The sequence below is a fragment of the Berkeleyomyces rouxiae genome (genome assembly GCF_048999995.1).
Source record: "Berkeleyomyces rouxiae strain 22BRR77 chromosome Unknown BrBRR77_ptg000005l, whole genome shotgun sequence".
Lineage (NCBI taxonomy): Eukaryota > Fungi > Ascomycota > Sordariomycetes > Microascales > Ceratocystidaceae > Berkeleyomyces > Berkeleyomyces rouxiae.
The window spans coordinates 452,148-477,502 of record NW_027396495.1 but is presented as its reverse complement, the minus strand read 5'-3'; the positions used below and the strand labels follow the sequence as shown (position 1 = coordinate 477,502).

The 25,355-nt window shown below is 54.2% G+C and overlaps 7 protein-coding genes across 7 annotated transcripts; 2 read left to right on the top strand and 5 right to left on the bottom strand.

Moving 5' to 3' along the window:
- Positions 1-273: 273 nt before the first annotated feature.
- On the bottom strand, positions 274-1,869 carry BROUX77_005269 (uncharacterized protein; the record flags this gene model as incomplete). Its single annotated transcript, XM_073750124.1, has 1 exon — positions 274-1,869. One exon carries the CDS (start codon positions 1,867-1,869, stop codon positions 274-276), a length of 1,596 nt encoding a protein of 531 aa, XP_073604155.1.
- A 1,626-nt stretch (positions 1,870-3,495) lies between these two features.
- On the bottom strand, positions 3,496-4,002 carry BROUX77_005268 (uncharacterized protein; the record flags this gene model as incomplete). Its single annotated transcript, XM_073750123.1, has 1 exon — positions 3,496-4,002. One exon carries the CDS (start codon positions 4,000-4,002, stop codon positions 3,496-3,498), a length of 507 nt encoding a protein of 168 aa, XP_073604154.1.
- Positions 4,003-5,641: 1,639 nt separating this feature from the next.
- Positions 5,642-9,637, top strand: BROUX77_005267 (uncharacterized protein; the record flags this gene model as incomplete). Its single annotated transcript, XM_073750122.1, has 2 exons — positions 5,642-5,944; positions 6,017-9,637. 2 exons carry the CDS (start codon positions 5,642-5,644, stop codon positions 9,635-9,637), a joined length of 3,924 nt encoding a protein of 1,307 aa, XP_073604153.1.
- Positions 9,638-10,486: 849 nt separating this feature from the next.
- BROUX77_005266 (uncharacterized protein) lies at positions 10,487-12,212 on the top strand (the record flags this gene model as incomplete). The annotated part of the gene is made up of 3 exons (XM_073750120.1): positions 10,487-11,167; positions 11,222-12,037; positions 12,093-12,212. 3 exons carry the CDS (start codon positions 10,487-10,489, stop codon positions 12,210-12,212), a joined length of 1,617 nt encoding a protein of 538 aa, XP_073604152.1.
- A 145-nt stretch (positions 12,213-12,357) lies between these two features.
- On the bottom strand, positions 12,358-16,367 carry BROUX77_005265 (uncharacterized protein; the record flags this gene model as incomplete). The annotated part of the gene is made up of 4 exons (XM_073750119.1): positions 12,358-12,427; positions 12,486-12,556; positions 12,681-13,133; positions 13,341-16,367. 4 exons carry the CDS (start codon positions 16,365-16,367, stop codon positions 12,358-12,360), a joined length of 3,621 nt encoding a protein of 1,206 aa, XP_073604151.1.
- A 3,066-nt stretch (positions 16,368-19,433) lies between these two features.
- Positions 19,434-21,719, bottom strand: BROUX77_005264 (uncharacterized protein; the record flags this gene model as incomplete). The annotated part of the gene is made up of 1 exon (XM_073750118.1): positions 19,434-21,719. The coding sequence occupies one exon, from the start codon at positions 21,717-21,719 to the stop codon at positions 19,434-19,436; it is 2,286 nt and encodes a 761-aa protein (XP_073604150.1).
- Positions 21,720-22,852: 1,133 nt separating this feature from the next.
- Positions 22,853-24,745, bottom strand: BROUX77_005263 (uncharacterized protein; the record flags this gene model as incomplete). Its single annotated transcript, XM_073750117.1, has 1 exon — positions 22,853-24,745. One exon carries the CDS (start codon positions 24,743-24,745, stop codon positions 22,853-22,855), a length of 1,893 nt encoding a protein of 630 aa, XP_073604149.1.
- Between the last annotated feature and the right edge of the window lie 610 nt (positions 24,746-25,355).

Genomic DNA, 25,355 nt, shown 5'->3' with positions numbered 1-25,355 from the left:
CAGGATATATCGCTTCTCCGCCGAATTGAGCTTCCTCGGCCGTCCCTCTCTGGGGCGATAGTCGAGTGTGGACCGTTCTTCGAACTCGCGAATGATGCGCATCACAACAGGATGGGTCGTCTTGAACTGCTTGGCGATGCACCGGGTAGACTTTTCGTTGTAGAACAACGCTGTCATGGTTGCTTTCGCTTCATTAGGGAGTTGTTGACCTTTTGTACAATCAGGACATAAAATATCTGAAAGATTTTTATTTGAATGCATTTTGTTCAAAAGTTATGGTGGTTCAAAGTTGTGTAGGTGTTGGTGAACAAGTTCAGAATTTGACCAAGTTTCATCAGGTGGCCGGGAACTTTTTGGTGCCCACTGTAGTATGGCTGTGTCTTTCTTGCTGTGTACGGGGAATGCCCATCTGTATAACGAGAACTCGTCAACAATCAATAGGAACTGATCAGCAAGAGGAAAGCCTGTTGACGATGTGGCTTTGGGCAGTGCGTTTTTACCACCGACTAGGTCGAGGTGGAGGTATTCCAATGCTTCCGTGGCACGCCGAAGCCCTGTTGTAGCTTTCGGGCTGCGCGTGATCTTGGCTTTGATACAGGACTGACACTTGGAGTGGCCAACTTTAAGCTTCAAGCCGTGTTGAGCGAGAGTGCGCTGCACATAGTGGGTGTTGATGTGCGCAAAAGCGCGGTGCCAGTCTCGGTCGGCCTTCAAGGATGAAACCTTGGGAGTTGGTATGTTGTACCAGATTCTCTTGTTGCGTGTGCTTAGTGTTAGTGTTGAGCCTTGGTTGTTGCTCAGGCGTGTGACCTTGTCGGCTAGCGTTTCAAACATGTATCCCATAGAGAGAAGTTCTCCAGTCGATATGATGGCTTCCTGTTGAGGTATGTGGAGCACGTTTTCAATTTTGACAGTGACTCCTTGATCATCGAGAAATTCGACGCTACCTCTGCCTGGGGCTTGCACATGCTTATCACCAACTACATTAACGTAACTTGTGGTTGGAACATACGAGGAAAAATGTTCTTTGACAGGAAGGATGGAGTGATCTGCACCACTATCTACGAGGAAGGCCCCCGCTGTGCGAAGAGAACTAACGGTTCCTTCGGCTTTTGCCTCGGCTTTCGCCTTGGTCTTTCTTTTCCCCTTCCGGGAGCGTCTCCTGCACTCTTCGACGGAGTGCCCATCCTTCCCACATCCAGCACAGCTGAGGCCAGGCTCAGTCGACTCCACCAGTGATTGGGCACGATTGTCCAGAACATCAAGGAGTTCATCGACCGTTGTACATTCGTCAACTCTTTCGGCCAGTTGGCCATCGATCGGTGAGAGTATCGGTTGAAGGGTCAGAGCCAGCATTAGTCCCAGTTCCGTCAGATAAGTCTCGCATATAGCAACGCGATCCTTTATCAATGTGATGACCTTGGGAAGCTCGTGAATGTTCCTCATCTGCAACGACGCGAGTTCTCTAATTTTTACAGCGGCCGTGGCTCTGTCGAGTTTTGCCGCTGATTCCGAGATCTTCTCGAGCATCTTTTTGAGAGAAATGTCATCCCGGAAGGTAACTCTGTGGCTGGACTTCTTGAGAATTTTCATCCAGCAGTTTCTGGCAATCAGGGAGTGAGACGTCACGTCGACTAGGTCGTCGCCGACAAAGAGGGCAGCGGTGTTGGAAATGATGATGATTTCCTGAAGAGTCTTCAGCCATTTCACAAAGGGAACTTGGCCAACCGCTGGGAGATTGTTATGCGTAATGGATGTCTCGACATCCTGGAGCGGAACAATCACCTCCTTGTTTGTCAACCAGTTGCGGGACAGTTCGACAGTTTTGGTATCGATCGTGAGTCCTTTAATGATCTTCTTGTCGACCATCTTGAGAGGAATTTGGTGGGTATTGGGAGGGTGAAACTAGGTAAAAAATTATGCTTTCGCGTATGCACCAAGCGGACGCTGTATCTTGATAACTGGAGGGTGCCTTGATTCGTGAAAGCGAGGGCTCATAACCTGTTGAGATTTTGCATGGAAATTCAGTACATTCAAGAGAGAGTTCTATGTAGCAGGGCACGGGTTCGTGTGTCTAGGGAGAGCAGGTGGGATATGTAGTCACGTGATGTGGCTGAGCCGTGGCTGGCTTTGTGGCTGGGACTTGATATCACAACAACCGCATACGCTATGTCTGGACGGGTCATTACGGCCGGGTGGTTGATCTTGCTTATTAAGCTCTGGTAGGCTAGTACATTTGTCTGGCTCTCGTCTGGGCGCCGGGTGGTGAAGTTCGTCTTTTCGGCGGTGGAGTATTTGGTCGCTCGGCGAAGTTGAGCGATTTCAGCATCGCCTTGATGTATGCTTTGTGGGACAAGAGCATGGTGCGGGAGCTCCGGTCTCTAGGGACATTGACTGTGAGTAATCTGGCCACTGGTCCGAGTAGCTTGACCTCTGTACAGCGGTTTGTTGACTCTCATCACTGCATCCTTGGTGAGCCCGAGACCGCGAGTTCCTTCGTTGGTTTGATGTAGGACTTGCGGTTCAGGGTGGTCGAGGATTGTACGTACGCTTGGGAGATGTCACGTACGTGCAGGTTGGTTCCCTGGTGCTGTAGGCTGGCGGCTATGCAGAGGATCAGCCGCTGGCTCGCCCTTTGGAGTGTTGGCGACTGTATCAGAACCGTCTCCTTGTCCTTGTCGTTGTAAGCTTGTACTACCAACCGCGATTTCTCGAAGGCCTGCGGGGTTCCTCGATTCTTGACTTCGTCGACGAAGCGTGACTTAAAAACCCTTGTTGACTTTGGTATTGTGCCCGCTTTCACGATTTCGAACACACCCTTGTCGAGTAGACCATTTATTTCTTTTTGTCGTGATGTGGTAAATGGCCTGTGGGTGTTGGTGTCGTCATTCTGGAGGAAAATCGAGAGGTCGGCGAAGGGAGTCAGCAGAGGGTACTTGCGGGGACGTCCTCTTCTTCTCGGAGGTACCGGTGTGGCTGGCATTGGTGGTGATGGTTCGCGGTGTAAGGCTTCACGGACTAAACGCTGGTGCTGTTTAGAACGGTTTGTTTGTTGATTTGCGATCTCATGCGCCTCTGATACTCCCATTTCGTCAACCTTTTGAGTATAAGTAGATAGCACTTCCTTTGCGATCGAGATAACTGAATACACTCCTCTTCAATCCCTAACGATGGGTACGCGTCACCCCTTGGACCGCGTATATGTAGATGGTGTTGTCCTGTCTGTTTCCTTGTAACTTAGTCTTTCCTCGTTATCTGTTTCTTGATTTATTTCTGCTGTTCTAAAAGCGTTCTCCTTTAGACCGTAAAGCCTTACAGGTCTCGGTGGGGTGTGGCGTAGGCGTGTGGCTGGCGAGGGCTATGCCCGAGGCTGTCACGATCCATGGATTGTTACACGCGGTGTGGCGTGGGCAGCTCGTTTTCGTTGGGGTCATCCTAGTCAAGTGGCTCCTCTAGTTCCGCGTCGTCGACAAGAAAGGGGTTGACAACTGTCGATCAGAACTTCGTTGCGCCGGAAAGAAGTGCGATTTCATACGTTTCACCGTCTGTCGAGAGGAGGGTGAATGGGCCTTCCCAGCTGCCGCTTTGTCCGGTGGTCCCTTCTCTCCAAACAAGTACTGGTGGGTTTGGGGGAAGGCCGTGGACTGCTGTAGTCCGTGGACCGTTGCGGAGGGCGAGAGCGTTAGCCACCTGCCTTTCGGCCCGCAGGCGTTGAACCTCAAACGTTGCCTTTTTCAAAGCAGCTGTGCGTTGGGCCACGAAGGGGGAAGGTGGGTCCGGTTCGATCATTCTGGGAAAAGCGCCAAAGACCAGGAGTGTCGGGACAAGGCCATCGGGGCCTGCAGAGTCGTTGATGGCTTTTAAGGCCATCTGGAGGGCCATGGCTTTGTCGAGATCTGGTAATTCGACATGGATGATTTGGTAGGCGCGTCGGATTGGTCCATAGTATCTCTCCACCGTACCGATCGAGTTGTGGGCTTCGACCGGTACGGCCTTGGTCATAAATGGTCGCCGCTGATGTACATGATGTCGATTATAGTAGTGTGGTTTCGTCTTTTAGGGCTTCTTTGGGCTCTTCTTGAAGGAGTGTAGGAGATGAATTTAGTGAATGTAGGGGTATTCTGTTTGTGAAGCAGAGATGGGTCTTGGCTGCCTCGCTTTGGGAGAGTGCAATGGACTGCTTCCTTTTCGACCAGAGTTCAGCGACTGGGAGCGTTATCCTATTGAAAATTACGTGTTCCATCCTGCACGGGTCGAAGCCGCTCCTCAAGAGCCTTCTGGTATGACCACGACGCGTAGCCTATACTCTTTGGCCTCGGATCTCACGTCATAGGTATAATGCGAGTTCGGCCTGTTTTCTAGATTCCCGTCCAGACCGGGGTGGAAACCGTAGGCTGTTTTCGTTCGGTGGTGTTGACAACATCCTCGCTTTTGGATCTGGGAGAATCGTTTACGTTGTTGTCGGTGATGGTGTTTTCAATCGAAGTTTCGTCCGAGTTGATAACCTACGCCTGTCAGAATCGTGAATTATGCATGAACTCTGACGAGTCGTACCTTTTTGCAATTCTTCGATATCTTTAAGCCAAGCTTTAAGCTATCAAAGCCTAGTCCTTCTCTTCTTCACAGGAATCTTATTGAATTGTTTGAATACAAGGCGCTGTATGGTGTGCTTGCTCACGCTAATGCCTGCTTTGTCAACAAGGACATTCCGTGTAATAGAGCGATTTTCTCGCACAAATTGCAAGATGGGTCGCTCCTCCGACGAACTGAGCTTCTCGTTATATCCCGTTCTGGGCTGATGGTCAAGTGTGAACCGTTCTTCAAAGTCATTAATGATGCGAACGACAACAGAATTTGGCGTTTTGAACTGCTTGGCGATGTACCGCGAAGACCTTCCATTGTGCGACAGCGCTATCATGCCTTTGCTTCGTTAGAGAAGTGCTGGCATTTCTGGCGATCGGGACATGAAATATCTCCAGGAAGATGATCTAGAAGCATTGTGTTGAACAGCTGAGTTGAAAGTTATGGTGGCTGAAAGTTTTGTAGGTGGTGGAGCACAGGTTCAGAATTTGACGAAGCTTTATGGGCTGATGTCATGCTAAGGTTTCCTCGCTATAGAGGGGGTAGGTGACTGCCAGCAGCTGCCAGCTGGAGACACTGTGGCTGACGGGTCCCGCTTTTTTTTGAGCATCGCCACCAGCGTGAGGCCGCTTAGAGGCAAGAGCTGCTGTGAAATGACGCAGCTTTGGCGGCTTAAAAGTGGGTACCGCATCGCCCTCCTGCATGTTTAAGTTGTGAGGGCGAATCTGCGACGAAATAAGCAGGAGCCAGAACTGAGTTGCACTTTCCTAAATAATTCAGTTACTACAACAATCGACGGAACATACGATCTTGTGGCCCAGCGAAGAAACTGCCTGCTTCAAGAACAAGGCTGATACCACGAGTTGCAGCCTTGTCTCGCTAGATTCCTCCCTTGATTTTGCTTCATCAACCAAATCCTCATCAACCGCGCTTTGCATCACAAACCTCGCATTTCTCAGCCTTTGTTTACGCGAAGCGAATCGACACCCAAATCCCAACCCGCATCCGCATCGCCAGTCGTCTCAGCGCCTCCGAAGCCGTCATTTGATCCGTCTGCCCGATGCGTCCCCGCCACGGCGTGTGGCCCCAAGCGGCCGTCGCGATGGCGTCGCTGATGTCGTCATCTCTCGCCGAGAATGCGCCACTGCCCGAGACGTCCGCATCTTCGGCCTTGACTCCGATCCACGAGGCCGGCCGATGCGCGATGCGCGGCCAGTGCGGTGCCAAGAGCTGGTTCGGCAAGCAGCTTCCGTGTGTGGACAACGGGTTGGCCGAAGATCCGGAAGCCGAAACGCGCAAACTGTTGGTCGACCTGTGCGGCCCGAAGTGGAGCACGGGGCCGGTGTGCTGTAGTAGTGAGCAGGTGAGTCGACCCAGCGACTTTCCTTTGGTGTGATTAGACTGATTACTAACCGCTTCATTTACATGTGTCTAGGTCGCTGCGCTCAAATCCGAAATGTCAACGCCAAACCAAATCGTCGGGTCATGCCCAGCCTGCAAAGACAACTTCTTCAATCTCTTTTGCACCTTTACTTGCTCGCCCGACCAGTCGCTCTTCCTAAACGTCACCCAGTCCATGTTCAAGGCCGGCAAGAACATGGTGACAGAGCTCGACCAGCTCATCTCCTCGGAATATGGCTCCGGCTTCTACGACAGCTGCAAGGATGTCAAGTTTGGGCCATCCAATGCCAACGCCATGGACTTTATCGGCGGAGGCGCCAAGAACTACAGTCAGCTGCTGAAATTCCTCGGCGATGAAAAGGCCGTTGGCTCTCCGTTCCAGATCAACTTCCCTCCGGCAAAAACATACAATGATCCTAATATGGGTGCACTCGAGGAGATGAAGAGTCCAAAGAAGTGCAATGATGAAGACCCAAGCTTCCGCTGCGCCTGTGTTGACTGCCCCCAAGTCTGCCCTACGCTGGCACCAGTAAAGGAATCCGGCTCGTGCCACGTCGGAAAACTGCCATGCGTATCCTTTGCATCCATCATGGCCTACAGTTTGCTTTTCCTGTCGTTCCTAAGCGTCATATTTGGCCGTGTGGCGTGGAGAAATCACGCCCAACGCCGTACCGAGCGCCACAGACTTCTTCAAGACAGTCGTGCAAGCGATGATGAAGACGAAGATGGAGACGCTTTTGGCCACAATAGCGGCTTCCTTGACCGTCCTCAACGATACCACAAAATCAACACTTGGTGCGACGCTGCTTTCAGTCGGCTTGGCCACTTTGCAGCACGCTTCCCGGCCATCACAATCATCACCAGTGTGGTTTCCGTGGCCATTCTCAGTTGTGGTTGGGTGCGCTTTGATTTGGAGCGCGAGCCTGCCAGATTATGGGTCAGCCCTACCTCGGAAGCAGCTCTCGAAAAGACCTTTTTTGACCAGAACTTTGGCCCATTCTATCGTGCTGAGCAAGTGTTCCTCGTCAACGACACGCAGCCTAACGGCCCCGGCCCTGTTCTCAGCTATGAGACGTTGATCTGGTGGATGGGTGTTGAAAAGAGCATTGCTGAATTGAAGGGTGCTACCTACGGAACAACCCTTGATGATGTATGCTTTAACCCTCTTGGTGACGGCTGTGTAGTGCAGTCTGTGTCTGGATACTGGCAAAGTGAAACGGACCTCGTAAGTCCGACTGACTGGCAGAGCTACCTCGAAGGCTGCGCAAAATCGCCCGTCGAGTGTCGGCCCGACTCTGGCCAACCCATTGAGCCGAATTTGATCCTAGGTGGATACGGCGAGAAGAGTGTCGTTGAAGCTGAGGCCCTCATCGTCACATGGGTGGTATCTAATGCTGAAGAGGGCTCGCCGCGGGTGCAAAGAGCCATTGACTTTGAGATTGCACTCCGTGATCGTCTTCTTCAGGCACAGACCGAAGCTGCTGAGCGTGGCCTGAGACTATCCTTCAACACAGAGGCCAGTCTCGAGCAGGAGCTTAACAAATCAACCAACACAGATGCTGGCATCATCGTTCTGAGCTACCTCGTAATGTTTTTGTATGCGTCGATTGCACTCGGGTCGACGACGTTGTCGCTACGCGACCTTATACGCAACCCATCAATTGCCCTGGTCCAATCCAAATTCACGCTCGGAATCGTGGGTATCGTTATTGTATTGATGTCCATTGTGGCATCAATTGGGTTGTTTTCGTGGTTTGGATTGAAGGCTACTCTGATCATTGCCGAGGTGATTCCGTTCATCGTATTGGCTGTTGGTGTCGACAACATCTTTTTGATCGTCCACGAGTTTGAGCGCGTCAACATTAGCCACGTTGACGACATGGTCGAAGCCCGTGTTTCAAAGGCCCTCGGCCGCATGGGTCCGTCGATCCTTTTTTCCGCAATCACCGAGACTGTGTCATTTGCTCTTGGCGCATTTGTCGGCATGCCTGCCGTGCGCAACTTTGCCATTTACGCCGCCGGGGCTGTGTTTATCAATGCAGTGCTACAGGTCACTCTATTCGTGTCGATTCTCGCCCTGAACCAAATGCGTGTTGAGGACCATCGTGCCGACTGCATGCCCTGCATTCAGGTCAAGGCAGCTCGCATCCACTCTAACGGTAGTAGCCACCACCTTGCTACTAGATACTACGAAGTTCCTGAGGAAAGCCTGTTGCAGCAGGTGATTCGCAAGCATTATGCTCCGGCCCTCCTAGCGCGTAAGACCAAGACGGTCGTGGTGGGTATATTTCTCGCTCTATTCGCAGCGGGTATTGCACTGCTACCCGAGATTGAGCTGGGTCTAGACCAGCGTGTGGCTATCCCCGACGACTCATACTTGATCCCGTACTTTAATGATCTCTACGCATACTTTGAATCTGGGCCGCCGGTGTACTTTGTCACCAAGGAAGCCAACTTGTCGCAACGAACGGAGCAACAGCACATTTGCGCTCGTTTCACAACATGCGATTCCATGTCATTGGGTAACATCCTTGAGGGTGAGCGTAAGCGGTCGGAAGTATCATACATTGCAGCCCCTGCCAACAGCTGGATTGACGACTTTTTCCTCTGGCTCAACCCGGCACTTGATGATGCATGCTGCGTCAACAAGGACACTGGCGAGGCATGCTTTGCTGGACGCGAACCGGCATGGAACGTAACAATGGAGGGTTTGCCTGAAGGAGACGAGTTTGTCGAGTATTTGCAGCGCTTCCTGGCAGCCCCCACTACTGAAGACTGTCCTCTTGGCGGCCGGAGCTCCTACGGCTCGTCTGTTGTCGTGGATTCAGAGAACGATGTGGTGAAAGCCAGCCACTTCCGCACCATGCACACGCCTTTGCGCAGCCAACAAGACTTTATCTCGGCGTATGCCTCGGCCCGACGCGTGGCCGCGGACATCTCGCATGAAACTGGCCTGGAGGTGTTTCCATACAGCGTGTTCTACATCTTCTTTGACCAATATGCCAGCATTGTTTCTCTGACGGCAAAGCTGCTGGGATGCGCCGTTGGGCTGATCTTTATTATTGCGTCGGTTCTGCTAGGCTCGGTGGTGACAGCTGTTGTGGTCTCGTTGACAGTCATCATGTCCGTGGTGGATATCATGGGTGCCATGGCGTTGATGGGCGTCTCTCTCAACGCTGTCTCACTCGTCAACCTCGTGATTTGCGTGGGCATCAGCGTCGAATTCTGCGCCCACATCGCCCGAGCCTTCATGTTCCCCTCACGCACGCTAATGCAGCTCGCACAACCCCGCTTCGGGAGCGGCAGCGGCCTCCGCGCCCACGACGGCGACGCACGCGCCTGGACGGCGCTTGTCAACGTCGGCAGCTCCGTCTTTAGCGGCATCACCGTCACCAAGCTGCTGGGAGTATCGGTGCTGGCCTTTACGCACAGCAAGATCTTTGACATCTACTACTTCCGCGTGTGGCTCGCACTCGTGGTCTTCGCTGCACTGCATGCCCTAGTCTTCCTGCCCGTGGCCCTAAGCATTGCCGGCGGGGAGGGTTACGTCGACCCCGAGAGCGAGGGCGGCATCGAAGACGATTTGGCGACGCGGCGATTCCGCGCACTGGAGCGGGATGACGATAGTGACTACGACAGTGATGATGACTATTAGGCAATATAGATGGTGGACGGGAGGGGGCCAAGGGCTCATAGCTTTACTACATAATCCAGAGAATTTGTTTTGTTTGTCTTGATCAGCATAGATGGGTGTTTAACCCCAATGCAATCCCCATTTTATCTCCAAAGCCGACAACACAAGGGTTAGCATATATCCCTCATCTGCCGGTCCCAGTTGCCGACAGCTAAACACACAGTTCGTTCTGCTTAAGAAACTCCAGTTATGATCTACCCCAGATTCCACGGATCCGCTCAGGCTTTTGCGCGTTATGTTTGCCAGACCCTTTCGGCAGATTTCATTAAAGCCGCAAAAAAAGCGAGGGCAGAAAACGTCCATTTGCCGGCAAGCGGCTACGATGCGAACACAGTGCGCCGCACAGTACCCCCAGACGACATGTCCTCCCCGGGAGGTCTAAGCGGCAGCGTCGGCTTTTGGTTTGTACCTTGTTATATCCAGAATGGAGATGTAGACTTGTTGTAGCGCCAAAAACCAAAAAAAGGCCTCGAGGCCCTGCGGCCGGCAAATGCTCCTCCAACCCAAAAAAAAAAGCATGCGAAACAACGCAGTTTTGTTTCGTCGTAGGCTTTTGGGGCTTGGCCTACGTGAGCTCTTTGACCCATGTACGTATAGCACAAGATGGTTCTGCCGAGGGCCCTGCGGCAGCGGGCAGCGGGCGCTATCGAACTGCCGGGCTCTGCCGTGAGGTGAGGCGAGCGTATAAGTCGAGCAGAGCCCGCCCAGATTGACCGTGGACGACGACTCTGTTCTCGCTCGCTCTCTCTTCAGACTCTCCTCGTCCTTGTGCCTCTACACTCTTCCCCTCTTCCTCCTACTTGCTCCAACATGCTCACCGCCGCGCTCTTCGGCTTCCTGGCCGACCATTTCCTCGCCCTTGCCGGCGTGCTGCTCGCCGCGCACCTGGCGCGCAACTACTTCCAGAAGGGGCTGCACCGGTACCCGGGGCCGGTCCTCGCGCGCCTCACCGACGGCTGGCGGCTGTGGGACGTGTGGCGCCAAGCGCCACACACGACGCAGCGGGCGCTGCATGCGCGGCACGGCGACGTGGTGCGGCTGGGCCCCAACGTGTTGTCGTTTGCGGCGCCGGCGGCCGTCAAGGACATATACGGGCTGAACAAGGGCTTCGTCAAGAGCGACTTTTACATTGTGCAGCAGTCGATTGTGCAGGGCCGCCGGCTGGCGTCGTTGTTTAGCACGACGTCGAATGCCTTCCACGCCGCCTTTCGCCGCTGTGTCAGCAGCGCCTTTGCCATGTCCGCCCTGGTCTCGTACGAGCCGTTTGTCGACAACACCACCCGCCTGTTCCTCGACCGCTCCGAGGAACTGTATGCGCAGGGCGGCGCCGGCGAGTCGCAGAGCTGCGACTTTCCGCGCTGGCTGCAGTTTTATGCGTTTGACGTCATTGGCGAAATCACGTACAGCAAGCGCCACGGCTTCATTGAGCGCAACGAAGATGTCGACGGCATCGTCGGGTACCTGGGCAAGCTGTTCATCTATGTCGCGCCGGCAAGTACTCCAGCCATTCCTCTCCTCCCGCGCCAGCTACTAACACTCTTCTAGATTGGCCAAATTCCCTTCCTGGACCTCCTATTCCTCAAGAACCCGGTTTACCTCAAGCTGTCCCAATGGGGTCTCTTCGACAGCACCTTCCCCGTCGCGCGCTTCGCACGCACCCGCCTCGCCGAGCGCGTCCCGTCGCTGACCGCCCCGACACTCAAGCCAACGGCCTCGGCGTCCACCACGCCCGACCTACTCAGCAAGTTCCTCTCGGCCCACAGCGCGCACCCGGACATCATGACCCCGACGCTCGTGCAGACCATGGCCGTCAGCATGGCCTTTGCCGGCAGCGAGACAACGGCCATCACGCTGTCCGCCATCTTCTACTACCTGCTGCGCCACCCGGCCGCCCTGGCCGCCCTGCGCGCCGAGCTCGACGCCGCGGCCCGCCGCGGCCACTTCGCCGACTGCCGCTCCGGCCTGACCACCTTTGCCGAGGCCCAGCGTCTTCCGTACCTGGCCGCCGTCGTGCAGGAGGCCTTTCGCGTGCACCCAGCCGCCGGACTGCCGCTGGAGCGCGTGACCCCGCCCGGCGGCGCAGTTATTGCCGGCCGCCATGTGCCCGGCGGCACCATCGTCGGCGTGTCGGCCTGGGTGCTGCACCAGCGGCCGGAGATCTTTGGCCCGGACCCCGACGTCTTCCGCCCCGAGCGCTGGCTAGCCGATCCGGCGGCAGATCCGGCGGCTGAGGAAAAGCGCCTGAAGACTATGCATGGGCTTATGCTGCACTTTGGCATGGGCTCGCGGACGTGCATCGGAAAGAATATCAGCTTGCTGGAGATTTACAAGCTGGTTCCTTCGATGCTACGGCGTTTCGATGTAAGTCAACTAACCCTGTAATAAAGCAGAGATGGCTTACTAACTTTACCGACAGATAACCCTAGCCCATCCTGACCAGGACTGGAAGCTCATTAATGCGTGGTTTGTCAAGCAGGAGAACTTCCGCGTCTTCTTTAAGAAGCGGGAGCTCGTACAGCCTGAGGTGTCTTCATAGGCTGCGTAGATTTGTTATTTCTGTTTTGTCGTTAATAGTTTAAGAAAACACAACTGTATATTATTAATCATGGGTATATCGCGGTCCTCCTCTGCGTAAATCAACAATCAATGTCTCCCACCGACACCTTATCATGTGTCTCCCTTCACAACGCCTCCTCATTCTTCAAGCGCGCCGGCAGCTGTGGCTTGACGTCGGTAATAGCACTGAGCATCCTGTCTCCTCGTTAATAACCTTCCCCTGTCGCCCTGGCCTCACACTCACGGCACTTACTTCAAGTTTTGCTCGCGCATATCGCGGTCGAGGGCATCAATGTGCTTCGCGTTGATGCGTGCTCTAGCCAGCTGCAAAATACGGATTAGCTTTCACTCTGCTGCCATCGAGGGTCGAGATAGGGGGCGGTGGCTGCCAGGCCGCGGGCTGAGAAGCGTCGACGGCCAATTTGGGGCAGAAGGGGGTAGGGCATACTGAGGCCAGCGCGGCCGATGAGAGGTCTTCGCCAGGCCCGTCGAGGGACGTGGTGTTGGTGTAGTTGAGGGCGGCTGCGGTCTCACCCTTGTCAGCGACATCCTGCGGCGCGGGCGCCGGGGGCTGCTGTGCTTCGCTGCTGCCACCGTCCTCGGCACCACCAACATCGCTCTTGCGCTTGTTCTTCTTGTTCTTCTTCTTCTTGTTCTTCTTCTTCGAGGGCGTGTTCTCCTGGTCGTCGGCCTCGGCCTCGGCATCATCGTGTGCGGGGGTTTCGGGGGCGCTCGGGCTCGGCTGGGTTTCTTCGTCGTCATCGTTGCCGGCAAAGCGGGAAGACATGAGGCCCTTGGGCTTGAGTGGTGTCGTGGGCTCTGTCGAGGCCTCCGCAATTGTTTCCACGACCGGTGCCGGTGTCATGGTCATCGGGATCGTCATGGAGGCAGCGGCCGTTGCCTGTCATACCAAAATAAATAAAAAAAATCACTTGTAAGCTTTTCTGTAGGTTGGAGATTCCTGAGTGTCTTGTGTTTTTTTTTTCTTTTTTTTGTTCATTGTGTAGTGTGGTTGATACTCATGATAGTAGGAAAAAGAAAAAAAAGGAACAAACTGTGGTGGTGTCAAGGGCCGACTCGTTGTCTAAGCAGCCTTGGAAAGTTGTACCTTTGCTTCAGCAATCTCCGCATCCTTGACCTTCAGCTGCGCCTGTAGCTCATCAAACAGCTTCTCCTTCTCAGCAGCCTTGGCAATGGCCTCCTCGGCATCGATGAGCTTCTTCTGCAGCGCGGCAGCCTTCTCCTCCGCGTCCAACGCCTTCTTCTGTTGTGTCTCAACCAGCTCCGACAGAGTGTGGTGCATGTCCTCGTAGTCAGCCTTGGCTGTCTTGACAGTTGCTTCGGCTTCTAGCTTGCGCGTCTCAAACTCCTTTTGGGCCAGCTGAAGCTCGCTCTTGAGATCGCTCAGCTCCTTCTGCTGCTCGCCTGTCGTGGCACGTAGATTTGTCAGTTCCTGGCGGGCGGCTTCAAGCTCAGCGCCTCCGGATTTACTGCCACTCTGCGCAGAGTCAAGGTCGGCCAGAGCATTGGCCTTCTCCATCTTCTCAAGCGCCAACTTCTGGCCCAAGTCATCAAGCTCAGCATTGGCCTTGTCCAAAGCAGATTTTGTTTCGGAGAGTTCGTCAGGCAAGCTCTTAAGGGTCTCAATCTCTGCTTCCAAAGCCTTGGCCTTCTCAGCAGCTTCGGCAGCCTGGGCCTTGTTTTTCTTGGCGAGCTCCTCAAGCTCCTTCTTCAGAGCAGCCAGCGCTTGGTTAGACTCCTCCTTGGCAGCAGCAATCGCCTCGGAATGTAGTTCTTGTTGCTTAAGAGACTCCTCCTGGTGGGTGCCAAGAGAAGTGGTGAGCTCAATGGTCTGCTTCTCAGCATTGTCGATGGATTCCTGCTTCAGCACTAGCTCCTTCTGATGATCAGTGATGAGGTTCATGATTTCAGTCTGTTGCTCCTCCTCCTTCTTCTTGGCAGCAGCCTCGTGGCTAGAGATCTGCCTCTTGAGTTCATCAATTTCTTTCTGAAGGGCGGCAATTTGCTCAGCGTTGGCAGCGTCACCCGAAGCTTGGGCCTTGGTCAGTTCTTCCGCCTGAGCCTGGCTAGATTCCTGCGCCTTCTTGAGCTCTGTAGCATGGGCCTCGGTAGCAGCCTGGAGCTCTGAAGCACTCTGAGATTTGGCAGCCTCAAGGGCCTCGGCATGGGAAGTCTTGAGAGTCTCGAGCTCGGCAGCATGAGCAACCTTGAGCTCTTCAAGCTTGACAGAAAGCTCAACGGAAGCAGTGGAAGCGGAAGACGAAGCCTGAGCTAGTTCCTCAGCGTGCTGAGCCTTGAGAGCATCGAGGGCAGCCTCGTGGGACACGGTGGCAGCCTCGATAGCAGATTCATGGCTCTCAACGACCTCAGAGTGGGACTTGGTGAGGTCATCGTGAGACTGGGCGAGATCCTTGTGTTTGGATTCAAGTTCCTGGAACTTGTCTTTGAATGAGGCATCGCCCTGAAGACTCTCCATCTCGGCCTCGTGCTTTTCAGAAAGCTTCTGGAGCTCCAGCTTATGCTCCTCCTCAGCCTTGGCAGCCTCCACCTTGGCCTTTTCGAGTTCAGCCTTGATGGTGTCCAGCTCTGCAGTCAACTCGGCCACGGAAGACTTGGCAGCAGCAGCCTGAGAGGTCATCTCCTCCAGTTCGCTAATAGTAGAAGACAGCTCGGCTTTAGCAGCGGCCAGCTGGGACTCCATATCTGTCTTGGTGTTATCGGCTTCGGCGGCATTAGACGCAGCAGCAGTTTTGTGGGAGGAAAGCTCCTCAGACAGGGTGTCAATCTTTGCTTGCAACGCCGACAGCTCCGATTCGTGGCTCAACTTGAGCTCGGCAATGGCAGTAGTGTGATCGGCAGAAGAAGAGTTGAGAGTCTCAATACTGCTGGCCTGTGTAGCCTTGAGCTCAGCAATAGCGGCTTCATGTTTGGCCTCAAGCTCTGCAATCTTGGAAGATGACTCGGCAGAAGCATCGTCCGTGACCTTTTTGATAGTCTCCTTTAGTGAAGAAATCTCGGTTTCCAGAGCCTCTTTAGCTTCAAGAGCTTCGGACACAGCAGTTTTGAGTTCAGTCAGCTCAAGCTGGGCGGCGGACAGCAACTCAGCAGAGGATGCGCACTTGGCCTCAAGCTCATCGACTTGCGACTGATGCTGAGTTTTGAGTTCTTCGATTTGCTGGTTGTTGTCGGATGTAGTTGAGGTAGAGGTATCCTTGTCCTTTTCGATCTGGTCGCCTAGCTCGACGATTTTGTCCTGGCCAGTCTGGACCTGGCTCTTCAAAGACTCAATCTCGGTCTCCTTTTCGGCCAGCTTGGCCTTCAACTCCTCAAGCTCCTTGACCGCAGAACTTCCTGGGGTAACAGAACGAGTGGATAGTCTGCCAGTCGCGCTTGTCGTAGAGCCGACAGGCGTTCCGACGCTGGAAAGGCGCTTTTTGGGAGCATCAGTAGATGAAGCAGAGAGCGATTGTCTAGAAGATATACTAGCAGTTCTAGTACCAATAGTGCTAGTGCGGGAACTAGCGGCAGTGGCCCGTGCACTGGAAGTAGTGGAGGCGGTTGATGAAGAGAGAGGCTTGCGAGTAGTGGTGGTCGATGAGGCAATAGAGCTAGTGCGTCTTTCGGCTGAGGTGCGGGCAGGAGAAGCGGGAACGGTCGAGCCCGGAGTTATAGATGATTGGCGACGCGCGGCTGTAGAAGTCAAAGACGAAGGCCGCTTTTTTTCATCTTCGGAAGCAGAAACAGAGGTGCTTGAACGGTGGCTGGCGGTAGTTGAGGAAGTAGCGGGGCGACGGACGGTGCTGCCGATCGAGGGACGGGCGGTGGGCTTTGTCAAGCCTCCAGCAGTGCGCGAAGTGGTGGTAGAGGTGGCGGTCTTGGCGGCGGAAGCCGAAGTAGCTGCAGTGAGGGGCCGACGTACACTAGAGGTTGTAGCGGTGCCTGTCTTCTTTAACTCTGGCTTGGGAGTAGTAGAGGTAGACGAGGTGACGGAAGCCCTGGATACGGGAGACGTCGGGATGGAAGAAGGGGTTAAAGTCGGCGTTGGCACAGGAGAAGGGTCGGCAGGCTTGACACCCTCAGGCTTGGCGCTCTCAACGGCCTCGGCGTCAGACATTTTGATTTATTAACCCGGGAGCTTTTTTTTTGTGGTCGTGGCGATTGTTGAAGGGTGAACGCGGAGACACCAGAAAAAATAGGACCAGGTCCTGAATCAAACAGCGAGATTGTGTGAAGATCGAGAGCCCTAGAAATCGGAAAAAAAGAAGGGAAGGTCAGCCAAGGATTAGGGAACAGAAAAGGGAACGAAAAAAAAGAATTGGCTGGTTGGCCTGGTCAGTTGCTGGGTGGGATGCGACACAGCAGCATCGGTAGGAGTCAAGGCAACCCAATGCAATAAAACAGAGGCCACAGATAGAGCTAAGCATAGAGACAGCGGAACACAGAGCTATAAGTGCAGAGCGCAGGAGGAAGAAGAGCAGCAGAGAAACAAGAAAGCTAAGGATCGCCCAAGCCCCGGCCTAAGAGTAGGTCCAGGCGCATTGGCAGCTGAGTGTTGCGCCACCAGCTTGAAAAAATAAACGGCCATGAGAGGGGATCTGTCGGTGTCGTCGCTTGGGCGGCAACGACAACCACACTGGGCGACAATTGTATTTTTCAGTGGCTTGCGAACGAGTTGCTTATCGAGATGGGAGAAAGCTGCTGTGGCCGGTTTGTCGGGTGGACCAACGCGGTATGTATTACTGCAGTATTACTGCAGGCTGTTCTTGCTCTCGTGCTTGCGACCGATGCTGCTGTCAAGATGAAAACAGTGGTTGGTTGGTTGAGGCGCCAATTGGGCAAATGTACTTGTAGCAACGTCAACGGCATCTGTGGCCAACCCATTGCCCAAACAGGCACGGGCTGGGCTCACAGTCGGGCTGCCAATATCAGATGAAGACAGGCATAATACGGGGGTTTAGCTCACCTTCTAGCGAAAGAAGAGCCGTGAGGACAGGAAAACACGACAACAACGGAGCGAATCTGCGGACGGGAAAACGTGAGAAAGAGGATGGCTCAGGACGAAGAAGACGGAGACGATGAGCAGGACAAGGAAAAGGAGAGAAAGAGTAAGAAAGGAAGAGAAAAATCTTCCTGTGATCCTCAGGCAACAAGAAAAGATCAGTCAGAGGTCACAAGAGGAAATTGCAGAGACAGAAAAGCCACAAAAGGGTACAGAAAGTTGGGGAAAGGAGGCTAGGGGAGGAGGGAAGAACGCAGCTGCCAGACAGGTTCAGCAGTTGCACTTGCTGTGCTACAGGAGCTGAGCAGGAGGACAGGATCAGATCAAGACAGGGTTGGGAATTACCTTTGCGAAGAGGGGATGAAGGAAGAACCAGGAAAGACCAAGAGGAAAGTCCTACCAGTTCAAGTACAAGAAAAAAAAGGAGGAAATTACTTTGCGAGAGCCAGAACGTGTGAACAAGAAAAAGACCAAGAGAGCAAAGGACGAAGGACGAGGAAAAGAGGCAGGCACAGAACAGCACGCGGGTCTAAGTGGAGCAGCGGGGAGAAGGAGGAAGGCATGCAGCAGTTCTGGGGCTGGAGGCTTCCCCCGGTGAGCGACGGCATGTAAGTACAGTGGACAGGACGATACATACAAGAATGGGTGCAGTTGTTGGTACAGGTACATGAACTCGGATGCACTGCACTATCTTCTTATAACTAACCAACTATACAAACTACACGTCCACAGTTGTGCGGACGCATCAAGATGTCGCATTTTGGCCTCTGGCGTTGTCACGATAAACTACTTGGACAATCTGTCCTTGTCCAGCAATAAGCTAACAAGCTTTCACGTTCAGGGGCTCTTGACAGACTTCTGAAGGGGACTAATGCCCGTGCTGGGCTCGCTAGGTAACGGCGCTGCCATTGGTTCGATCTTGTTCAAGAAGAGAAAAAAAAAAACCAGCGCTAGAGCTATGGCTACAACAGGAAGAGAAAACCTGCTTTAGGGGCTTTGTTCGCCTCGATTTCGGAAGAAGCTATGAACTGCAAATTGAGGGGTCGTTGGCATCGATAGATCCGGGGACGGTCGGTGGATGCTTTATAGGTGGACATAGCACACCGTATGTTCAGCAATAACAGCCAATCCGATATGGTCTAGGGGCTAGGATATCTCGCTCTCACCGAGAAGGCCGGGGTTCGATTCCCCGTATCGGAGACTGATCGAGGCTTAGGAGTGCCTCAACATTTTGATCTTTTGATGAAGTTTTTTTTTTTCTTTTGTTACTTGTTTCCTTGTCGCATGCAGAATTCCAATTACTGGTTGTCCTACGCTCGCGCGGGGGTCGAAGGGCCCCGATAACCAAGGTCTTCTCATGTTTGGCAGGCCCGAGAGGGCCTGTGTCCGCCTCACGGCGGACCGTGTAATGCTTTTCATGTAGCTTAGTCACGTCAAATAAAGTCAAGTCAAGTCAAGTCAAGAAACAAAAGACAAAACGGAAGAAATATGAGGGCAAATCAAACACGTCAAATCTAAATAAATAAAAAAAAACCTGCGCCAGGGTGATCGTCACGTCAAACTGGCGATACACGCTCCCTGTCTGCATTCAAAGGACAAGTCGACAATGGCGCGTACAACAAGATGATTAAAAACAAAGAAGAAGAAAAAAAAACTAGAGCTCGTCCATCTCTCCACGCTAACATCAAATGTTCTATGCGCCCTCTCCTGGTCTGCAGGCGTGGTCTGTTGGTAGCAGACATGTACGCCTCCTGCACATGTCAAGCTGCAAGCGAGAGCCCCGTGGCTGCAGTGAACTGCAGTAAACTGCACTGCACTGTGACTCTATCGACGGCAGCCATCTCAAGAAGAGGCCATCGTGTATGTATGCACTTTTACTTCTTGTGCTTGTGTGACGTCAAGAAAGGAGGGCTGTGCAACGACAAAGAATCACCACCAACAACATGTTTGCACATTATAGGAACCGGACTAAATATACAAGTCCGCAGTTAAGGAGGCCCTTGTGTCCTAGGCGCCGTAGAATTCAACTTTGGTATCACGTACAACAACAAAAAAGATAACGCCATAGCTAATCGCAAATACACAACCGGAGAATCAACTGAAATCCAGGCACCCTTGACAAAAAATAGAAGAAAAAAAGATATGCTACAAGTATCTCACTCCCAGGGGCCAATAAGCCCGTCACCTGGACACTGCCCATCTCCATTCCCAGTTATTAACCAGAGTGCTCACCACATCGTGGAGAACCTTCTGGATCGGGTCCAGGGCCTCACCGAGGGGGGAAACTGGCAGGGCCTTGGGCGGAGCGGGTTTCCGCGAGACATGTGCTTTGGTTTTTTTGGGGTTGAAGCCCTTGACCGGCTCAAAGCCGTCGTCGGACTCATCGTCCTTTTCGTCGTCATCGCCGACTTGTTCGTCCTCTGTCGTCTCTCCAGTTCTTCCAGCATCCGGGGCCTCGGCCGCAGCCAGAGCCGCAGCGCTAACCGTCATTGCGCGGTCAATCTTCAAGAGCCATTCGACAGGCAGACTCACGGGCAGCACGGTAGCGCGGTTGAAGACATACAGCCTTTCGGCATCTGGAGGATTAGTCTTGTCCGCTGTTTCGCCTTCTAGGGGCACTGTGGCGTCTGTGTCTGGCTCCTGCTGACTTGTTACTATTTGCAGTTTGTCCTTGAACTTAGCCAAGCGACTGTACGTTGGGATTTCGAGTTTTTCCACTAGGGTCACCATGGTATGCGCCATGTATGGGATGACTGTGCGGATCAGGTCTTTGGTGATGGACTGTGGCAAAAAGCCTTCGGGCGCCGCGGGCACGCCTTCGTCGCGCAGTGCCAAAACCATGTCAAGATTTTGGGTCATGTTAGAGTACACGTTCATCAATACGTCAAAATGTTCTTGGAGGAACGAGACTTGGACGTCTACTCCTGGGTCTGCTCGTGGGTTCATGTCGGGTGGTGGGGTTATGTCGTCTTCTGATCTGTGTGGGAAGCGGCAGGCTAGGCGCAAAAGATAACGCGAATATCGAAACAATGGCCAGATCCGACGGTCCTTTGGAAGCTGGTAGGGTTTATAAGCATAGTTGATGTTCTTCATGCCAATCGCTTGGTAGAGATCTTCTCCATCATCTATGTGTGCCACAAGAAAGCTTAATGCCGAATCGCCAGCAAAGGGATTCTGGGTAGGAACGGCGGAGACGGAAGCGGGTTCGTGGGCAGAATTCGAGTTGAGACCCGTTACAGCACCGACATCTTGCGCAGCATCTAATTTAACGTTGGTATCCTTATTTGATACAGCATCGGGGCTCACTGTCGGTGTCGGTTGTGAGGGAAGATCGCAGGATTCTAGATGAGAGGGGGTACGGAATCGGGATGATTCAGTGTCGACTTCCGGTTGTATGGTGGGTGAAGATTGACGCAAAAGATTCGTCTTAGTAGTGACTCGGCGTAGTATAGTGCCACTTGCTCCGTCATGAGATGACTCTTTTACTGGAACTCTTGATTGCGGTGGTGGCGTTCCGTGATCCAACTCGCCAAGGTCGGACAAAGCCAGGGACTCAGTTTCGTCGCGGTATTCTGAACCGCTCTCTATCCTTGGTAGCATTGAAGTCTTGGATGGTAAGGGTGAATTATCGGAGGGTTCGTAAGCGTCGTCATCATGGGCACGTTGACTGCTACGTACAGCGGGATGATGGGCGCGATGATTTCCAGGCAGTGAACCTTTCTTCGGCCGACCTGGTCCTCTGCGCTGTTGCGGCGGGGCGTCATAGTCCAGTGGCCAATCGATAGGCGATGAATCTTCTTCATCTATGAGAGGTCGTATTTTCCGTGACCGTCCTCTCGGCAGTCGCTGGACCACGGATGGAGAAGTAGAAACAGACTTCTGAGCATGCGTAGATTCATATACTGGTACACGCGAGTACTTTGTTTCGGGGTCCCGTGTAACTTCGGCTGCCGGCGAAAGCCTCCGGAACTTGGTTACAGAGTCAGTGTCGCGGTCGTTGCTCGACGGCGGGCGCTCATCCGGACGCATGCGCTTGCGCAGAGTAGACGACCTAGACGAGTACGGGGTCATTGTCGACATGTTGGCCGCGTTGGCGACGCGTGAAGAGCGACGTCGATGTTCGTTCTCAGTCTCGGGTACGGGAACAGCGCGCTTTCCTGTGTTGTACGGATAGACGGCGAAGTGTGCGGGCGGAGCGGAGCGGTTGCCCGACTTGCTGGTATCGGTGCGCTGGGGCGGGGGGAGACATGCAGGAATTTCGTCGTCTTCGCTCGAGCTGGACGAGCTGGATCGGCGCAGGGTGGTGGTATATGGGAGATCGCGGGTGTAGTACTTGGAGTCAACGTTGGGCACGTGGGCGATGGATGGATGGGTGCTAGTGTCGGGATGGTGCCAGTCCAGGTGCGTCGTTACGGAGTTCTCGACGGACGGCAAGGCGCGGTCGCCGAGTGGCGGAGGCGAAGACATGATTCTAGAATTTGGCAAGCCGAGACAGGCCCGCAAAAAAAGGCGACGAGGAGAAGGGGGAGCCCAGTAGACCGGGGAAAGCAGGCGCGTTGGGCGGAGGACACAGAGTCGAGGTGCACGTGCAGGCGGCGGCGCCAGGAGCCGATGAGTCCGTGAACCAAGACAGGACAGGGCGGACAGGGGTTTCGGTTCCAAAGGGGGCTCAAAGGAGCAGCGGCAGCATAAAGACGGGGGGCACAGCACGAGGCGTGTTTGCGTGTGTTTGTGTGTTTCAGTTGGCACGGCGCGTGGAGCAACGCGGGACCAGGCGACAAATCCAAAGAACGCAGTGCGAAGGCGATCGCAGCGACACAGAAAATAAAATGAGATGCCGCAGACTGACTGGATGACTGCTGCTCCTTGTCGCGTGGTTCAAAGCTTGGAGCTGGATCTGGAGCTGGAGCTGGAGCTGGTTCATTGCTGAAATAACGAGATGGCTTCCTTGGCTTTCTTTGTCATTCGTTTCTCCATATTTCTATTTCAGCCAACGGCCGCCAGCTGGCCGCCAGCTGCCAGGCACATCCCGGTCATGATGTCGTATTTATGGGGAACTCAGCTGCGGACTAGATCCATCTGCAAGGTACAAAGGTACAATACAATCGTCAATAAAACACTCGGAATAGTGAGTTAACTATGCAAACTTATTATGCGGTGCCGTGATCGGCTCTAAAGACGACGAAAAACATGGGCTACACGATTAAACCAAAAACACAGTGCGGCGGCTCTCCGCGACAAACAATCAACCTCCCAGAATTCAGGGGCGCTGCGTATCGAGAGTTGGCCACCAAACACCAATCCCGAGCTGCGGGCGCTTCATATGCCAGAGTATACAGGTAATGATAACTAGAGGAAGAGCAAGACAAATGGAAACCTACGGCAAGTGGCCGCATCGGACGAGGCTGGGCACAAAGGAAAAGAACATCAGGCGCTGTGTGTACGGTAGAGGAAAACAAAGAAAACAAAAGGCCCACGGCGATCGCGTGAAGCCGTATATATATACAGCGCAGCCCGAGACAAAGCCCAGGCAGCGGGTGCGAATGGGATGGAGGCCCCAAAAAGGGCGCACAGGTGCCAGGCATAGCGTAGAGGAGCCTCTATGCGCGACTCGACTTCCGGCGGCTGAACACGCGCTTCAGCGACGAGAAGATGCCCTTCTTGGGGTCACGGCCGACGCCAGCTGAGCTCTGGGTCGAGCCCGTCTCCAAAAGAGTCCCCGAGCGAGGGAGCGGCCCCATATCGTGAGGCAAGTCCACAGTTCCGACCTGTGACGAGGTGGCGGACGCTGACTGCGCGGCAACTCGCCGCTGCATAAAGACGGCTCCCGTAGACATACTACGTCTCGGGATGCTGCTTTGGTCTTGTGAGGCTGGTGGCAGACTAGCCCGCTTCTGGCAGAGGCCCGTTGTGGGGGCTGTCGGTGCGGGAACGCTGGTAGGAGCAATGACGGCGGGCTGGGCGGGGGATGAGGTAGCGGAAGAGGCAGACGAGGCCGGAGTTTGCGGCTTATCGTAGTTGCTGAGAGAGCGGCGGACTGAAGAACGGCGGGGCGGAGAAGCGCCGGTGATGCCCTTTTGTTGTAGCGAGACCCAGACCGATGAAATGGCGATAAAGGCGCGGGTTTCGTTGTCTATAGGCAGGAAACGGCGCTCGTTGCTGGCGAAAACGCTCGCTGGCTCCTTGTTGGCTATCGAAGACCGCGGTGTGAGGTGGGCCGCGTCGTGCGGCTGGTCCGGGAGATAGCAAAAGTCCTGGATTTCCAGGCAAGTCGGCATGACGGTGGCCATGACGGGGTGGCGGCGCGTCGCAGGGTCGAGGATGCTAAAGGTAAATTTGTACGAGGCGGGCTCATCTGTGCTGGGCGTGTTCTCTGGCACTGTTGCCGGGCCTGAACTAATGCGGCGCTTGGCCCAGCGGGCGCGGGTCACGGCACCGTCCTCGCTCTCGTGGACAAAGTCATATGAGCCGTTTGGAAGCGGCGTTGCCGACCAAACCGTGCCATCGGCTAGGACGATGTCGGTCTTATCGGACTCTAGTACAGGGCTGAAGACGGCAATCAGGTCACGGTGGTCAAGGCGCTCATCGGTAGCCTCGCTGTTCTCGTCAATGTCGTAGTCTTCGCTGCGGGCCAGGACCAGATCGTTGGGCCCGAGGTGGCCGCTTACTCGGAACAGGCGGGGGAACTTGCGGGCAAGCCGCGGCGCAGCAAACGTTGAACCAGAGACAAAGGTGCTCGGAAGCACGTCAAACATGGGCTTGGGCCGGGTCTCGGTGACCAGCTGGATCTGGAGGAGCAGATGCGGACGCATCTGGATTAAGCGCCGGCTCTTCTTGACGACTTTTGGCGGCGGTTGCGCAACTATGAAGCGGGAGCCTGTCCGCGACAGGCGTTTTGAGCGTCGGCGAGAGCCGCCGGCAATAGATGACGTAAAGGTCGAGCTGTTGTCTGAGATTTCTGAGTACGTGCCGTCATCGTCCTCGCTAGACACGGTTGTTGAATGCTGGCTCAAGGCCGGCGGCGGCGGCTGGGCCAGGTAGTTGCGCACATGGTAGTTTTCCTCGTCGGGCAAAGATAGGTTGTCGATCTTGTGCGGCTCTGGTTCCTGGAAGCGCACTACATGGCTCTGTCGCGGAATATAGTCGGACACGGGACGTGGGCGGACGGGCTTCCTGGTAATAGACCCTTGAGCGTAGACGGGCGGCTCGACTAGAGACCTACGATTTATCCGTTTCAGCGCAGAGGCAGTCTGAGAATCGGGAAGTTCGGCAACGCTGGTGCTGTCCATGACTTCTTCTGGTATGACACTGACGGCCTGTTCACGGGATGGCGGCAGGCTGAAGCGGAAGAGGGGAAGACGGCGCGGCACTGAGGGCGACTCGGACAGCACGGCTGGTGGTGGTGGGCGCGAGAAGGACATGTCAGGGTGTGAGGTAGAGTCGGGAGCCGAATAATGGCGGCTATGAAGACTGGCGCCAGAGTGCAAAAACATTGCAGTGAGGCAGGCTGAAGGGATAGCAGAAATGGGCAGCCGAGCATGGGCGGAAGGGAACAAAAAGAGAACTAGGCGAGCCAGTCTAAACCTCCAGGCGGCGCGAGATTCGATATGGATGTTCGGTTGGTGGGCTTGCACGATGGCCAAAGGCCCAAGGCCAAAGGGATGGCAAATATAGCAGTCAGTGGCTGATTTGGCTCAATGGCGGGAGACTTTGGTGGACTTGGTTCCAGGGCTTAGATGGCAGGCCGGGAAGACGCAGGGCGTTTCAGTTTGAGTGATGCAGAGGGCGGAGCAGCAGGAGAAGGAGGAGTATGAAAATGAAAAACACGAGTGCTAGCGGCCAGAGTTGAGATGAGTTGAGAGAGGGCGTGGGCGAGAGAGAGTACTTGTATAGTCATGTACAGGCGGATAGTTGGTTAGTGAGATAGTGGTACCGCAGGCAGACTAAAGGATTCTTTCTCTGTCTTCGGGCGTCTGATTCGGGCTTCTTTGTCTTATGAGAGGGCGCTAGGCTCGCAAGGCCAAGAGGTAGATTAAGCAGATGCGGAAGACTAATGGTAGCGGTAGAGAGCAAGGCCCAGGAGTAGCTTATAAGGACGAGAAC